We start from the raw sequence: 18,909 nt of genomic DNA on the forward strand, positions 1-18,909 counted from the left end.
AATGTACATATAAATAAATGTAAGTCAAATCTATTGACATAAATCTAAAGGTGGTCAGTAACAGCACTCAGTCTGAATTAACATGTTACTGAACTCCAAACTGAAATATTTTACATTCATTGTGCACACAAACAGCACATACATGCCTGTGTGTATGGTGCATTATGTCTCATGTGAGATCATCGACTGTATTCTATATTCACAGTTCTACCCATCTGTTCCAGCTGCTAAAGAACAACTAAATGACCTCCACCTGTCCATTTGGCTCATGGAGGTCCAAATAGGTTGGGGGGGAAACATTAGATTACTGAACTCCACAACAAGGTCTCGGCCAATGCCATTTACTGCAGTTTCTGCAGGCTAAAATGCTGTTGATACTCCTGATTGACTTGCTGTAGTAACGTGTCTGTCAGTGTTCCATGGAAGGCAAGTGAGGATGACATTTATTGCTCCCATCAAAACTCCTATAAATTATGGATTTTAATGTATGGAGGTTTTTTAATCAGAGGCAGCACTCTGACCCTTACAGATGGGGGAGGAGTCGACGGGGGAGATACGAGCAGAGCAACAACTAATGGTGTTAATATGCATAAAGAGATGGCAACTAACTGTAACTGTAACTAAACCGCATTAATCTCAACAAACACCTGACAATACAGTACATGTTCTTTATGAACAGAACGTTAGACTGGCTCTGTCCAAATGCAACTAAATCTGCAAACCAGCACCTCCAAACTCCTTAATTAACATGTTCTACCTTCCTGGATTTTTTTTTTTTTTTTTTTTTTTTTAATCACCCTCAGATTGCCAAGCAACCAGCAGAGGCTCCAAGAAGCCACTGCACCTGGCCAAGAAATAGCCCGGCACCTGTAGACCTGTAGTTTTTGTTTCACATGAAACAAGATATAAAGGGTTAATTATTGAGTACCTTTGAACTTTCCGCTCTCAAGCAGCGCTCCTGACTCCTCCAGGGAGAAGAACTCCTCAATGGAGACAAAGTTGTAGTTCACGCCTGAGATTTCCCCCTCTCTGGGCGGTCTGGTCGTACCTGGGAGAGGGGGACAACAGGGAATATGATTTATCATGTCATACATCCGAGCTCCGACGAGGATAGAAATACCGCCGGCTCTAACGTGGATGACATGTCAATTAATCACAGTGTTTTTCCTCTCATCGTGGGTCATGAATCTTAGTTTAGTGTTTGAATAACACAACTCAGCAAATTAGAAATAGTCCAAGCATTACAGTTTGACAGATTGCAAAGAAATAGTTGTGGATCTATTCTAAAGTTAAACACAATCTTAAAAGGAGTTAACACATTTGATTGATAATGACAATGAACAAGTGATCTCTTTAACTACATTAGGTCTCTTTATTATGACCGGATCTATAAGAACAGAATTAAACATTAATGATGCGCTGTGAAAGTCTTAAAGTCTTTCTATCATCTTAAAGATGGAGCGATCCGATGATCAATGGTCTGTCATCAGAATTGACTCACATTGACCTCGGCCTGGAAGAGAGCAGCGAGTCCGAACCACGGCAGAGAAAACCCCTTTACAGAAGAGTCTCAATTAGTGCTGAACCATATACGGTTCTTTTATAGTCATTGCCGGATCAACTTCTGCAATAACATTGCAAAACACACTTTTCTTGTGTTAGTTGAAGGAAAATACCAGTAGGAAACTGCTCTCTTAAATGTAACTGTCATTCTTTTTGGTGATTTCTTTTATATTAAATTCAACGTTTAATTTGTTCCATAAAAGAATGTTGGAAATGATATCCCAGTCTCAGTGTTTGCTGTGTTTTTACCAAGATGTCCTAACCATTAAAAACACGTGCAGCCATGTAGTGTGAAATACATCACATTTTAATGCTAATAATTAAATTTCAACTTATGGAGCTATTTTAATTTGCAAATTGAACTACAAGGCGTCGGTTTTCACCTTGAGACAAGTAATTCGTTTCCCGACACAAAATGGCATTTTAAGGACAAACTAAGGACAAATCTCCGTCCTTCTCCTGGAGGGCCACATGTGATGTCATCGCGGGGCCGCCAGGAGGGCAACCCACCCCGCTACCCTGTAAAACCCATGATTAATGCACGCTGTCCTAGGAGCAGCTCCCACAGCCACAATGACACAGGCAGGACTGCACAACACACAGACACACACAGACCACTCGCAAGCACCACAGACAACTCCCACATGTAGACACAGAGACAGTAGAGAGCATGAGGCCCCTCCATCAGCCTGACCTCTTCTTTCTGTAGCACAGTGTGTTTACTGTACATGGTGCATGAGTTTTGATCAGCCACAGAGGATGAGGCACTGCCCTCGGATTTTGTTTTGTTGCCGTTATGCTTCCTCCTGCTTTGATCAGAAAAGCCAATGCGAAAAGAAAAAAACGTTTCCCCCTGCATTTTTTGTCGGGTTTACACACAGACCTATTAAAAATCACAAAACTCCCTTTTATTTGCATTTTTGGATCAATCCGTCAAATGCACAGAGTAAATTCTTTCAGGAAGACCTAACTCTTAATCAGTGCTCTCTTCCTGAATCTAATCAGCTGGTGGAGGCTAAACCAATCAGAATCGGACCTTCTAGTCTGGTTTTCGGGCTCCTTCATCGCCACCACCAGCGTCTATATTCCATTGGGGGGGGGGTCTGATGGTTCTCTACCCCTATATACAAACTATTAGTATAATGATGGAGTCCAATCTCCAAAGACTTTATACATTTTATCATGCTGTATAATGAACCTTTTTTGCATATCAGCAAACATGTCTCTCCTGATTAAATTATTTTTCATCATGCGATTTATATAATGTTGGAAATTAGCTGAAAGCTGGAAATGATGATTGCACTTTTGCTTAAAAAAATAAAATTTAAAAAGACAGACATTGTTGAAAATCTTCGGTTGATTTCCTTACCGACTGACTGATATATAATACTAATCATTTCAGCTCTTGTTGAGTTTTTTTCCCATGCTGTGCCTTCCCAGACAAGAGAAGGTTTTCTCCAAAGAGGTTTGACCCTCACTTCCCGCCTCATTACCGAACTGTCTGGTGCTTTGAATCGGCATGAGAAATGTGATTGGCAATCATAAAAGCTCGTCCCAACTCCACCTGCTGATACCGAGTGATATAGTCAATCCACTTTGTGCCACGCTGCACCGGGGATGTGTTTGCGCCACCCAAAAAACAAAAATATGAAAGTAAATTAGAAGTCTCTGTGTCTAATTAGAGATTTGCTAGCAAGTCTGATGACATCTGACATGTGGGTAATTCTTCTCCTCCCTTGGGGACACTCAGCGTCTCTCTGGCTGTTGTGGTGTGAGGCAGAGATTCATTATCCATGCACCCCCCCTAGGCAGTATATATGACATGTCAGCGGGGGGACAGAATGGATTATTGACATCTTCTTCCCTGCCTGTCCCCTGTAGGCGCCACACACTGATTCCCTGGGAGAGGGGTGAGATAGGGATTGAAGAGGTAATTACACAGAACTCGGTATCAACACCCAGAGAGAGCTGTCTGTCAAGATCTTTGCACACAAATAGCTCATCAAAAAACAAATCCAACAGTGGAAAAAGCCACCGACAGTCTGGCCGACAACGCTGGAGCGAGCGTATTAGAATAACTAGATGATGGTGTTTCTTATCTCGGAGTCACTCAGAGAAAACCATTAGAAAAGTCTTTCATGGAGGAGACAGAGACACGTTAAAACTCTGACATTGGCTCGGAATCATCCAAGGGCACGTTCACAAATGCTTAGTGCAATTACACAAATATGGATGGGAAAGCTCAGGTGGGTTTCACACACACAGGGCGGCACGATATGAGGAAAATATGCAATAACGATATTACCGCGATAAGGACATAACAGATATTAAAGTGTACTCCGTTCTGCTGCTTTCAGCATTCTGCTAAAATACAATCAACTGCTTGTTAAATTTAATACAAATAAAAGGAAATCATTTCCAATATTATTATATGGAATATTGAAAGGCACCACTAAAAAAAAAAAGGACAGCTGCTTTTTAAAGGGCAGTTTTCTACTGATTTTCTTTCAATAAAAAACAAAAATCCCCAAACCTTCAGAGTGTCTTTTGCACTATGTCGCAGCCTTTTGTGATGTGTGTATTGTGCCAGGTGATATCGCAACGACAATAAGAAAACAAGTGTGTATTGTGCAGCCCTAGTAGAAAGTTGTGTATTATAAACTGCTTTGTGTGTACTGTACTGTACTTTACACATTAACCTGCTCCTCAAAGGCTTCACAGTAAGCATCCTGTAGGAGCACACACAGCCGTTAGACTGCAGCCGGCCCCTCCTCCACATTGGCACTGATAGACATTTGCTTTTAATTCAATTCCCCCCCCCCCCCCCCACCCCCTCTCCTCGAGATTGTTGGTACAGTAGCCTGCGTTTGCTTAATTCTGTCATTAATTTCCATTTTTATGCACTGCCCTCCTGACTGAGCCGAGTCTTTATAACGATATTTCTTGCATCAGTGCCAGCTCCAACATCAGACAACACTGTCTCATCAAAAGGATTCAGGAAGTGACATATTCTCTAAATAGCACAGTGGTGCTAAGCTACAGTTTCAGAAGAGAAAAAGCATAACAATTGAATCTAAACTGAGGCCTCGTTTTACTATCCTAACTCATTTAAAGACCTATGCTTCATTAGCCTCTGGAGCTAATTCATCTTCATCAACTTAAAGTATTAATTATCGGCAAAATGACAAACTACAGCAAGAGTCTCTAAAAACAGAAGGAACATACACATCATCCTGAAGGGGGCCACAATGAGCCACTGATGAAAAATCCTCAGCATCAAGCCCAGCTGCCTCCTGGGTGGAAAACAACCAACGGACAAAAAAGAGATCTGCTGCTATATACCGGTACACGAGTGGTCTGTCTCGGGATCTAGCTAGTATGCGTGCGTTGGTATCGGCATGAGAACAACAGCATGTTACTGTGACATCTCCAGCAGATCAGAGGATTACACACCCACGGGGTGAGCCTGCCTTGTTGTCACTCTCACTAAAAGATAGCACTCAGAAACGGGAAGTTGTTTCCAAAGTTTTACACCACTGGCAGAGAAAGATCGGGCTGCTTTATGTAGTATATTACAATATTGGGCCTGCAGCAAAATGTCTACCTACCTTCCCTGACCCAACATTAATTCACTGATTTGTCTAAATGTGGATATTCCTATCCTCTTTTATCAATCCCATTTTCTCTATCTGTATTCTGAAATGACTACTGTTTATTTGGGCGATTCACAGCCTGAGCAGCAGCTTGTACATGCGCGCTTGCAGGGCTAAGTAATGAGAAAGCTTGATTTAAATGAAGATGTCATTATACCCTGATATAAATATGCATGTTGTATACTAAGTGGGACCGTTTTATCTTTCCTGGGAGTTCTGACCTGTGCCTTGTTCTGTCAGCGAGTGGGTTGTGTGGCACGGTGGCAAAATGTCCCACATGACCTACTTCCTGGACTAAAGGAGAGATTAGCAGCAACTCCACGCTGCCACAGCAAGGTCAAGAATCCTACACACACACACACACACACTATGAGGGGTCTGTTTTTCCAGACTAACTGAACATAAATCAAAAAAAAAAGAAAAACTAAACAGACCAATGCAAGTCAGAAAATGAGATCTGAAGCGCTTATTTCTCAGAAAACCCCCGCATGGCTGCAATACCCTCTCGCCCTCTCCAGTGACGTCATAGGTAGGGGATTAAGATAGCAACAGATGCACTACAACTAGCTGCTTTTGGCTGCCCTTGTGCTTGCTTCATACGCATCAAAATGAAGTGTAGCGGTATAGACAAAGGAGCAATTGTTCAGGAGGCAATAGAAAAGCTGCATTATTAAAAAATAACCTGTCAAACACCACTACCATCACATGTAATACCACCTTACCACCACCCAAAGAAGCACTAGCCCGGGGAACAGGGGTTGAGGGTTGTAGGGGGGAGACTGCCACTGAGGATAAGACCCAGTGTTGTGACAATACACACTGTTGCTATGGAAATGCCCAAACGGATTGCACTTTGATTTTCTGTCTGCGAAACAGTTCTGTGGGCTTAAACACCAATTAACACCAATTTATTTCCATGGTGGCTACGATGAGACATGTTATCAGTGAGGTGTGTAACTTTAGAGAGATATGATTTGACACACTGATATTCTGAATTAGCTGACAATTTACTTCATATTAGGCCTAAATGTGAAATGTACAATATACTGTATAGGCTAATGGCAGGACAAAGGAAGATTACAGGACATATTGAAAAGTGAAATATAAACACAAAATGGGACTCACAGGGTACAGCGCGGAGGTAGAGGTTCTCTCGGATGACCTGCTGAAGTTGGCTGTCCACTGAGCCGGGGGTGAAACACCTGCTCAGATACATCCTGAGATCCTTGCACAATGTGGCGCCTGAGGGAAGGGCAAAAATACAAGCGTGGCAGGGAGAGGAAGAAGCACAGAGAAGATGGAGAGAGAGAGAGAGAGAGAGAGAAAGAAAGATGGGGGAAATCAGCTCAGTAAGCACAAATACTTTGTACATATATTCACTCTAAGACTAGTTTGTAGCCTGTCAAATAGACTGGAAATTATTTAAATCTTTACTGCTGCCAAGCTTGATTTAACACATTTTACAACCTAGACTTTCACACACCTCACACCTACTGATCTCTCTGTATATCCTCACATAGATCCTGAGTAAAAAATGTGTTTCCCTGACTTCCTCGTACATATAAAACAACCTAGCGGTTAATTGCTCCAGACACGACAGCGGAGTCTGTCACCAGGAGATGCAGAGCTCATCATCGTATAGCTCAGCTTCCTCTATCTGATCTCTTAATATCATCTCAAGTGCTTTACGGCCTCGTTTGACAGGTGACTTGCTGTTATGGATTGGCTGAGAGCATCTCCAGCTTGTCACTCTGACAGACGACCACACTGTCGGCGCTTCCCTTCCAGGCTGCCGCCCAGCTATCCTCGCCCCTGTCTCCCCCTACTCCCACCGTCGGTTGCCCGGTAGCCGACTGAATGTGCTGTGTGCTATTAAAAAACGTCACATTGGTGTTACTTCATTACTGGAGGCAGTCATCTGCACGCACGTACAAACGGCTGGCCACATATGGCTGCTGCCTGTGAAAAGGAAATGAACCTAGCCAGCTGCCTTTAAGGGGAAATGTTGGGCTTTTGTTCATCAAGTTGTGAAACAGCTGCTCTTTTCCAAATACAAATCTTAACATCGGCTCACTGCAACCAAATGACCCGACTTGGTGCTAAAACCTTTAAACTGCAGGCGCCCCTCTGGGGAATGTAGCCTGGTGTGGTGTATTTCAGAGGCTGGAGCAGAGGGAGTTGTAGTAGGAGTAGGTGTAGGAATGGGTGTGGTAGAGCAACCTGGCGCATCAGCTCAACCATCACTGTCCACACTACACGCAGTCAAGCTGCCCAGGGAGGGCCAGCACGACTTCAGAGATGCTAATGGATCTACCAGCAGCGGAGGGACCAGGAGCAAAGTTCCCCATTTACACCCCTGTGGCCGAATCAGCTATCAATCTGGCAAGGAAGGCCATCAGGAACGGCACTCAAGTGACACACCGGTGACATATTGCTCTGATCAGAGCCTACAAAGACATCCATCGGCCTAGCCCCCAGTTCTAAACATCAAGGCCTCTTGGGAGTGACAGACAACTATATCGCCACACTCTTGTCATGTGTCAACAGCAATTTTTACCTCTTACCCATATACTGACCGATCGCCTTGACAAATCCAGATTAACTGACAAGTGCAAATCTGCATCAAAATGAGCGTGGACTTGACTCTTTAGAGTCATCGGAGAGTTTTTGAGCAACATTACTACGGATGACAGCTTGGACTCTCTTTGGCGTGCAGTCTGTTATGTTCAAGCCTCCACCTTGACTGTGTGGTGAATGGTGATTAATTACACATCTATCAAAACAATGAGCCGACGCTGAGTCATACCTGGTGACACAGTCTTGATGCGGATCGGATGGGGGCAGGAGTTGAGGACGCCACGGACATCTCCCAATGTCATCCCTAATACTGGTGTTCCCCCAATCTCTAGGATGACATCACCCACTGTGAGTCCGCCCCCCGGAGCCGACGTGACGAAAGGAAACTCTCCATAATCCGCTCCTCCACCAATGGCGATCCCCAGGTCCCCCGGTGAGCCCAGCAACGGGACGAAGCTGTCTTGCACCTTGGACCGCCAGTGCAGCTTCTTCACCGCCGTCTTAGACATGGCGAAGGAGCTGGAGAGGAAAGGAAACAGGATTGGAGGGGGAGCAGAAGGTGTGAGACAGTAATCCAAGGGTTAACTAACAAGGTAGGGAAAGATCCCGGGACTTCAGGGAGAGAGTTGTTTTGTCCTTCAACCTTTATTAATCGATGTAAGAGATCTAGGGAGGAACAACACAACATAGGGAGACTGTCTTTGTTTTATGCAAACATACAGTACTATAACTTCAAGCTGACTGTGTGTTTTCATGTAAACACACAACATTGAAATTTTAGTGCACGTTCAAGCAGATCTTTAGTCACACGGGGAAATCCAGTTTCTGTCCAATATAAGGCACAGGTCGTTGAATGCACACATTTTGACAGGTGGCGTATTCAGAATCAATTCTGTAGCTCCACTGATGCATGGTACTTTAACACAAATATAGATTTCTCTGGACAACGAATAACGACATTATTCGTTTGATTGTACTTTCCAGGACAGATTCTCCTATTGTCTTCGCAGTGTGTTCAATATGTTTCTGGGGAGCAGCTGTGTTTGTGTGTGTGTGTGTGGGTAGAGGATGTAGCTGACTTGGGGTAGACATGTTAGCGTCGACAGCGGCTTGACAGCTGTGATGTCCGGAGAGAGGACAGGGTTCCTCTGACATTATCAGAGCAGCACTGTCACCTCGACACACACAGGACAACAGAGATACACAAGGTTGGGTAACACAATCCAAAAGGTTAACACGTAGAATAAATGACAGAAAAAGCTTGGAATAGTTGGACATTCTGGGAAATAATAATTCAAATGAATCTAATTTTCTTTCTCGCCATACGTTAAGTGAATTTATATCTCATGTCTATGTGTTTAACGTGGAAAAAGACTGTTAGCTTAGCATAGCTTAGCTTAGCATTTAGACTGGAAACAGAGAGCCTGGCTCTGTCTGCCTACCAGCACCTCTAAAGCCCATTAATGTGAAGTTATGTAACATATTGCTTTGGTTTTAGGAGGTATGTCTGGGAAGCTAGACTGATAAAGTGGCCAAGCTGATATATTGCCTAATATTATCTTATTGCACATATGTTGTATTGATTTTTATGTTTCCAGATATATAACAAGCAACCGAAGTGAAGAAATGTCAAACTCCTGTCAAAGTCGTCATCACGTATTGACTAAAGAAATTGACAAAAGGATTTTTCAACTGTAAAATGTCCTGCTTGGTATGTGTCTTGCTAACAATCAAATTTAAAAAAAATTATAATCTGTAACAGTACTGTATAATTTATGTCTGGAAAATGATGATTTGCTGATATATCCTTATCAGAATATGTCACGTAACCAATCTTACACGGTGCGTGTAGTGAGATCCTTTCGTTCCTATCCCCAGAGAGCAACTCATAAATAGAAAAAATATAATAGAAAACCATTATTACTCACAAAAATAAAGTAAGATGTTTTACAAGGTTTTAGAAAAATTAAAAAAAAAAGACCCAGCGGGAAACGATGGAACACTGTAACCATGAATTAGTTTCAGAAAATAGTAAGACTAAAACCAGTTTATTAATATATTTCATTTATGGCAGGTGGATGAATTATAATGGTAACATTTTATAAATTATTTGTAATGACTTATGTCCAATCAGGTTTGAATTTTTACACTTCCTTGTTGTACATATTACTGTAAACACACAAGATGCTAATGTTAATTCGTGAGCTTCAGAGGTGCTGTTTTCTTTATGCTAAGCTACGTAGCCGTATCTTCTATCTAATGAACAGGTAGGAGAGTGGAGTTGATCTTATCATAATCTCGGCGAGATCGCAAATAAAATAAAAAGCGTATTTCCCCGAATGTCGGAATGTTCCTTTAAACTCACTTTGGGACACCTCCGCCAATTCAATATTCCTAATGGACAATATGTGATCCCCAGGTCCATTGAGGTCACGGGATTAGCAATTACACATCACTCCGCCAAGATCCAATCCTCTTAAGCGACTGGGTGACCATGGCGACCCTCGGCTGGGTGGGGATAACACGCCCAGGGCTTCCCTGAGTGCAACACTCAGCCCAGGCACCCAGGGTCCTTTGGTCAGCAGGCCTAATGAGACTTCTTTGGAGACTGAGAGAAGGACAGGATCTAACTAATCCTCTCCAGCTGACTGGCCATTCAACTGGCAGATCTGACAGGGATCCTCTTCTTCTCTCCTACTGCTCGGCCAAAAGAGGAGGTCCCTGTTGGCTTTTTCATTACAGGGACGGCAAATGAGGAAGAGGGAGCCAGGGAGTAGAGAGATTGGAAGAGAAAATGCACCAACAGGGTGAGAATGAAATGTGTAACTCCAACTAGAGATGCATTGTATGTGTTTTTGTCCCCCACTCTGGGAGTAATGGGAGAAAAAAGGGAAGTGCAGAGGTCAGATAGGGACGGAGAGGAGCCACACAGCCCGAGGGCCGGATATGAGGACTCACTTTTTTGACCTTGCGGAACTCCAGCTCAGCCGACATGAGTCAGAGATTTGTGGAAAGGTTGAGCTGGTTCATCACAAAGCACAAAAAAAACAGCACAACGTGCATTTTCAGTTTGAGTTCAAAGCCAACAGCTGTCACTGTTGTTCTCGCACATTGGAATAAAACGCGATCAAACAAGTAGCGCCGTGAACGCCGGCGTGTTTCAACCTGAAATTATGCTTATCACTTCATCCTTGCCAAACAGTGCCCCCAGTCCCTCTCTCTCTCTCTCTCTCTCTCTCCCACTGTGAAACCTTTGGCAGCAACACTGTCGACTTGCTTCTCCAAAGCCAGCCAACCGTACACAGAAGACAGTAACACAACTTGCATTAAGTGTGTTGCGAGAGGAGAATAAAAACAAAAGCATCAACTTTTTTCTCCATTTAATCATACACATCGGATTCCCTTGTGAATCAATCTGGGACAATATTTCTATAAGCCCTAAGTCTCTTCATGCTTTATGTAAAGATTTCTCAGAATTCCTCAGCATATTGATTAAAATGCTAAAAATAAAACAACTCATGGGTACGGGGTATTATCCTATCCTGTTGGGCCTTCACAGTCGCAGTGTGTGTCTACATGATGCGCATGGCGGCAGAATGTGTCGCCTGAGCAGTAGCTGTTGTCTTGACCTCCTGCGTCTGACGGGGGTTTAATGAGCCCCAGTCTGTCAGGTCCGCTGGAGCCCGGACTCGTCCCGCCGCAGACACACCCCCGACACTGCTCTGCTCTCGCGCACTCGCTCGGCCAGCGGTGTTGATGCTACAAACGGGACCTTCACACTCCTCTTACTGTGTGCACTTCAAACACATTGCTAGGTTGCCAATAAGGCTGGGGAGGAAAGCACTGCTTGTGACAAAGTGACCTCATCAAATCAGACAGTCGTGTAATTCTGTGTAACTCCGTGATTAATCAGTCATTTGCAATGAATGCAGTTTCAGTGTAATGTTACCTTGTGTCCAGAGTAAGTTCTGGCTACACCACATAAAGGGTGTTTTTCCACTGCATGGTACCTCCTCGACTCGCCTCTACTCGCCTTTTTCCATTCTGAAAAAAAGTCCCTGGTACCTGCTAACAGGTACTTTTTTTTTTTAGCACCACCTCAGTCGAGATTAAAAGCTGAGACGATCCCAAAAGGTGACGTGAAAACCCGCGGACTGCTGATAGGTCGGAGAGAATCGTCATTATTCACTGCGTCCTTATTGCTAGCGCCAGACAGGGGGGGGGGGGGGGGGGGGGGGGGGGGGGGGGTGTTCATGGAGCCCAAACTCAGCCGTTCCGCAATTGGTGGAAATGCAGGGTAACAGTATCAATAAAAAAGAGAGGCAGATTAAAGTCTAATTAGTTTTGCAAGGATTTGGTCACAAACTAATTAAAACTTTGACCTGATGACGGCATTAGATGATGATGAAAAGGATTAGGCCTACCAACGTTTTTAATTCATCCTGAGGGGGACGTGGATGTTTGTAAAAATATACATATATACATATATATATATATATATATATATATATATATATATATATATTACTCCAGATAAAATCTATAGAGGCCACAATATAACTATAGTTAGATCTATAGGAACAGGGGATATGTGGTTTCAAGGATATCTAGCCCCTATAAAAAATATCCTCTATTGAAATGTCTGACCTTTGTGTCAGGAAAGAGCTGACCAATACATATCTGGTTTCACTGACCCCCCCCCCCCCCCCCCCCCCCCCCCCCCCCCCCCCCCCCCCCAGCTACCTGCTCAGGATCTCTTCAGCCTGCAACCCGGCCTCCCAGTGTCATTCCAAACCTCTGCAATCTGCCAGTGGTTAAACACATACCCTCTGGACTTCGAGGCTATTCTCGGCTTTGTTTTTTTTTATTTAATCACCATATTTGTTTAAATCAGAGAGCAATGCTAAAGGGCATTACGACTCCATGTAGCACACAGTGTTTTTTGTTGTTGAAATATGCCTTCTAGCCCGGTATTGCATATACGCTTGCACTATCCCCAAAGCATTCATTGTTCTTATCTAATTAACCACAATAATTGGATTTTCCACTAAAAGAGAGACACATTGTAATTTAAGCTTCATCTCAATGAGCGTAACATCCCAACTGCTGCACTGCATTAATACCTTATGGTGCCACAGGGCTAATGCTAACATTTCAGGTCCTATGCTATTAAATTCTTCCCAGAGATTGGGGCTTAAAAAAGCCGGGGCCGTTTTACTCCCAGCAGCTTGTACAGTCACGAGCGAAACGTCTTTATTACAGGACAAATTAACGACGCGGTTATTTCAGGTGCTTGGATCTTGAGGGTGTTCATTTATTAAACTTCCACAGATGAGCTTTGTCTTGGAGCTCAATAATTCAAAGGGAACTTAAAAGCAACGAATCAAGGACACGAGGGAATAGCACTTCACACTGAGGTGGATAGCGTCTTAAAAAAAAACCTTCAGGAAAACAATTTAATAATTGAATTTTTCAGCAGAAAGTAACAATTTGTCTTGACAGATTTATCTTTAAAGTCCAAAGTCCAAAGTCCTAATAAAGTAGAACTATTATACTGAATGTTTGTGTAATATAACACATATGTGCAATATACCTGTGCATCTTCTTTATTTATTTAATAATAATTGTGCATTTTAATAATTTACAAGGGGCTGTTTTTAGCAGCAAATGGCAATATGCAAGTTTTAGGAATGCAATTTTATTTACTTTTATTTGTACTTTTAAATGGGTTTGTGCAATGTTATTCATTTATAATGTAAATGCTTTGTGTGTCTTTTTAAACTTGACTTTCTGAGTAATGCACAAGAGTTCCTATGTGTTCCACAAATGGCTAATAAAGTTATTGAATCTTGAATCTTGAATCAAAGTGCACACAGTACCAGGACTACAGATCAGCTTCATCAACAACCCATGACAAAGCATGACTTTCACTTTTATTTTGGCAGCTCAACACCTATTCTTACCCCCCGCCCTGTATCAATGACCTCAGTGAGGCTTCATGGTGGAAGCAGTGACTGTCGGCTGTGATCCTCCCAAAGTTCCTGATGTCTATCTCGATGCCGGCCCTCATCCCCATCAAAGCCGTCTCTCGGCTGCTGGATCGCTCTCTGACATAATCGGCTTTGACCGCAGCAGAGTTTGTTAAACCTCCGCGAAAGTGGGAAACTTTTCACACGGTCGGATTTCGCCGTGAGTCGTTGCTCTAACGTGTCTCACGTCACCGAACAGCTTTCCTGAGCAGCAGAGTGGCTTCACGCTCATAAGAGCTTCTGTTGGTTGGACTTGGCCGAGCCATGCTCGCTCTGTTGTCTACATTCTGTCTCTGCTCCAAATGAGGTCTACGATAATGAAATCAGCCCGTTCCATTAGCTCAGCTAGAATGCTCTATGAATTCATGTGAGCTTATTTGGTATTTAACGCATGCTTTCTGAAAGTTCAAGACAGCGAATAGTTGTCTTTCCTAAATGGGAATTTTGGAGAATATTGATGGATTGACTGTGTGTTTTGTCAGCTAGAATGTGACCAGCATGCCTAACGGCTCCATTTGTTGGTCTCTCTGCAAGTGCTCGCAGTGAATAAATAACTGCAAAGACTCAAGGTTCTCAAGGAGTCTGCATTAGCCGGACCAAAATGACTGATGGTTACATAACAAAGAGATCACGTGCACTGTAACTGGATAACCAAAGGTAAACCTAAAGAGAGCAACCGTCAATCCACAGTGGCCAATGTGAACACTACGAGAGCTTGAACTGTTCCTTTTAAGGTAGCTGATGAGTGGATCCCCGGAGTACATTAAGTTATAATTGTAATCATTCATCTAGGAAAATGACCAAATATTTTGTGGTTCAAGTTTTTTCTCTGTAGTTCTTTCTTAAAAGCGTTAAAATTGGACTATTGCTAATAATTGTTTTCCATTCATCTTTTTAATCGTTTAGTCTATCAAATGTAATTACAACTTCTCAGAGCCCAAACATGTCCAAACCCACAGGTATTCTATTAACTATCATAACGGACCAATCCTCTCATTTGACAAGCTAATAGGTGATTAATTGAATATGAAACTATTTGCTGACTACTTTTACTTTGGCATTAATTAACTGATTCCAGCTCTGAATGGTTTTTTTTCTGTTACTGATTCATATATTGATTTTTTCTTTTAAATCTATTCATCTAAAACAAAATCAGATTTTGTTCTGTGACCAGAACCCAAAGATGTCTACTTTACTGTCACCTTGGACAAAGAACCGTTGGAGCCGGTGAATGCTTCAATAGTGACTTCAACGATTAGTCAGTTATCCAAATAGTTGCTGATTTCATTTTGAAGCTTAACATCATCAAGCTTTCAAGTATTTCTACCAATGATCTGAAAACCAAAAATTGCATAATGGAAGTCATGGACAGTCTGAGTAGATGCAAAAGAAGGTATTTAGTGCTGAGCCCATCCCACCCATGGAACACTGAACTCATCTCTTCCTTCTGACCTGTAGGGAAGCACCCTGGTCCTTATCTAACAGCACCCTCCCATAGGTTGGTGTTGGAGGTCAAGCAAGGCATCTTAAATAACCGGTGACCTTTAAGTCATCTGAACGAATAGACTGGTGGAGCGGCAGGCGCACGGAAATTGCACAAGAACTCCTCGCTCCGACTTTGCCGTCTTATCTGACATCTGTGCCCTGACCCAAACCGTGCAGGCGACGCGGGGTCCACTAAAGCTCCCTGAAGCTCACTCCCTTTCAAATCTAGGACACGCGAGTGCTCAACACAACAAAGACAGCAGTGGCAGATTTGAAAACTTAAAAAGATTGAATGCTCGTGGGTCGAAAAAAACCACAAAATATCTCCCACTGTCATGCACGGTGGCGTATACCGGCACAGAAACATTTGCCTGAAATACATGAAAAAGCTGATAAGAAAACATGGAACGAAAAGTACATTCGCTGTTTTCTGCACGCCATCGATAAATCCACAATCTATTCCAGTGTGTGATTTTTATTAAAGCTGCTCTTGTGTCGACCACATACAAAGGGGACTTAGTGAAAGATTGTGAAAGAGTGAAAGAGTGAAGCACACACACACACACACACACACACACACACAACGTCATTTCTCATAATGTCACAGGATCGAGGTGAAGGCAGGGGGCACATGAACGGGGCATGTTGTGTACACACTGCTCTTCAAACACACACCACTGTAACAACAGGTCCTCTCTCTCAAACTGCCTGGACGCATTGCACCCCCATCGCTGCGATCAGGGATGAGCACTCATCAGGAAGAGAGAGAGAGAGAGAGAGAGAGAGAGGGACAGAGAGAGAGGTTTAATTAAACAGAGCAAATCAGCTTCTCAACAATGATGATGGATAACAGAGACAGAAATGGGGAAATTAGGGAAAGATAAAAGATAACAAAAACAGAGCCGCTGGCAGCTTAGAACTATAATGGAGTAAAACAGTGGGATCAACACGGAGGAGGGAGTGGTAACCTTATGAAGGATGGCGGAAATACTGTAAAATACTCACAAAACATATAATAACTAAAATGAATAATACATGAGGAAATGGAGAGAAGATTTTCTGTAATGAGCCTTTTTGTGAGGTCGAAGGCGGTAACCTAAGCAGGCCTTTAAATACAAGTGTGTGTGTGTGTGTGTGTGTGTGTGTGTGTGTGTGTGTGTGTGTGTGTGTGTGTGTGTGTGTGTGTGTGTGTGTGTGAGAGAGATACTGCTGATTCAGTAGGGATGGGTGAAGGTGACCCTCGCCTGCTCCTGCTGCCTGTCTCACCACCTGATATCGATCCCAGTTGTCCAACTCAGATGTGACTCAAGGATACATGCACTCACTGCCTTCTTGACATTTCAGATATGACACTGTGTAAATTGTAACTCCACACACTATCATTGATCAGTTATTGATTTCGCTATGCCTCAGTCAGAGTCTACCCACTTAACAGCCGCTTATCCATAGAAGTAAAATCGTGATGTACAAGAGGAGGGGCGAACCGAGCGGCGCTTACAGCATGGGAATGTTGTTGAAATTTCCTATCAGACTCCACATGAACTGTTGAAAACTAAGAATAGAGCAGGCTACAACTGCGGAATCCAAATGCAGTGGCTGGGAGCAAAGGTTTGGACCACAGATGGGAGAATATGGCTGCGTAGCCCTGCCCTGTCAAGGGTAAACCGCCTCGCACACACACACACACACATCCACACCTTAAAACAGAAGCATTAATATGCATGATGCCGAAGGACACAGGAGGCACATAATTAGACAATCAACAACTCCCAGATGACATGCATTACTACGACAGGAGGAGAAATGCACCTCATCTCGTCCTCCTCTCTCGTTAGCGGTGAGAGCAGAGTCACGTTTCTACATGACATGCATTTCCACTTGATGTTGTTTCCAACTTGGGCCGAGAACTGGAATCAAAGGAGGACAAATGCAGAATAAAACCGAAAGGATTATAGTGCAAAACCGGTGATGTGCCGAGGGAAAACAAACTGTGTTAGGACCCGGGCTGCATTAGAGCATGTGTGGACAAGTCTCCCACGTCTCTCCTTCCCCTTCCAACAAATGAATGATACATTATAACAGCATCACCTTGACCATCACCATCTCTAATTCTGGAGCAATGTACGCTATTAAGTCCGGGTCAAACATCCATCATTTCCGCACAGACACACCCTGAACAAACAGCGACAACACGCAGAGCTGCAAGGCACAGTGCATGCATGCTGGCACACACACCTGGCTGAGTACATTTTGCAAGTCAGGCTATTTCTTACGGCAAAACGGGCACAGGTGCTGTGAACGTGGGCTTGGGTTTGCATCGCCGGACCAGGAGACTGATAAAGTTAACGAGAAAATCAAAGATCTCGACAAACTTTTCAAACCTAATCATAAGTTCTCACACACACACACACACACACACACACACACACACACACACACGCACACACACGCACACACACACGCACACACACCTGCTGGCAAAGGAGTTAAAGTTCATGTCAACATGACACTCTCATCCTTGTCAGATCTGCCACCATCATCACAACCCCACATTCGTTATTCTGGTTTACACACACACACACACACACACTCACACACACACACACACGTTCTCACACACACACACACTTTGTTTACACATAACAGATTCTCATATTTCTCAAATTGAGGAAGAATAGCCTACTGACCTCCCTTGGCGCTGACACACACACATTCTTTTCAAGCAGTTCAGCCTTTCATAGAGGATCCGTTTGAACGCGTCTATATACATCGACCCGACTGAGGTTAAATAATAAGCCTTAAATCAATCCGAGTTGTTTAAAGAGCAGCAGCAGCAGCAGCAGCAGCAGCAGCCTGGTGGGTGCTAGGATGCAGGGAGTATGTGGTACCACCGTATCCCAGAGAAAGTCCGAGGCGGTGTGCACGGCTGACGGGATATTTGGACAGTGATGCTCTGAGAGCTCTGGTGATCTTGTAGAGAGAGAGGGAGAGAGAGAGGGGAGAGAGGGGGAAATACACACACACTCTCTCTCTGTCTCTCTGTCTCTCTCTCTCTCTCACACACACACACACACAGGCAAATCTGACAGCGACCGCTTATAAATTTGGCAGCTGCTGCAAATCAACGTGGAGGGTGGATACATGTCAATACGTGCTGGTTAACTTGTGAGGGGTATATAATAGCACACAGTAGACCTGATAGCATAAGTGGTGCACTTGACTTGTTAAATCATTTCTTACCTCCATGCTCGCTTTCTCCTGGTCTAATCCCTCCTTGTTAGCAGATCGTGCATGCCACTTAATTGCGGATACATGTTTGGGTTCCTGCAGCAATCAAGAAGAAGCCAAGCGTCGCCAGGCCTGTATTGATCTGTCCGGGTGGAGGTGGAGGTGTCATTGAACTGCAGGCGCGGTGCTTTCAGGGCGCGGAGCGACACTTTGCCGAAGATCCGATCGGAGGCTGTTAGATTTTAGGCTGAGCTGTGTCGTAGAAAGTGGGGTCTGGTTTAAGATCCTGTGTGGTAGAAAGTGGGGTCTGGTTGATGATCCTGTGTGGTAGAAAGTGGGGTCTGGTTGATGATCCTGTGTGGTAGAAAGTGGGG

General features: G+C 43.6%; 1 protein-coding gene across 4 annotated transcripts in view; it reads right to left on the reverse strand.

Annotated features, from left to right (window-relative positions):
* Positions 1-18,798, reverse strand: part of LOC117947005 (membrane-associated guanylate kinase, WW and PDZ domain-containing protein 2) — a 36,435-nt gene extending 17,637 nt beyond the window's left edge. For 3 of the 4 annotated variants that reach the window (XM_034875538.1, XM_034875540.1, XM_034875541.1), the window contains exons 1-4: positions 17,995-18,265; positions 8,023-8,312; positions 6,342-6,458; positions 929-1,048 (exon numbers count right to left, since the gene is read on the reverse strand). In XM_034875538.1, coding sequence (XP_034731429.1) covers positions 929-1,048; positions 6,342-6,458; positions 8,023-8,312; positions 17,995-18,077 — 610 coding nt within the window. In that variant the 5' untranslated portion in view covers positions 18,078-18,265. Of the gene's footprint in view, positions 1-928; positions 1,049-6,341; positions 6,459-8,022; positions 8,313-17,994; positions 18,266-18,547 lie in introns of those variants that run through there. The other variant, XM_034875539.1, reaches the window with a different exon arrangement.
* Positions 18,799-18,909: the final 111 nt, after the last annotated feature.

The sequence above is a fragment of the Etheostoma cragini genome, chromosome 7, assembly GCF_013103735.1.
Source record: "Etheostoma cragini isolate CJK2018 chromosome 7, CSU_Ecrag_1.0, whole genome shotgun sequence".
In the NCBI taxonomy this organism is placed as follows: Eukaryota; Metazoa; Chordata; class Actinopteri; order Perciformes; family Percidae; genus Etheostoma; species Etheostoma cragini.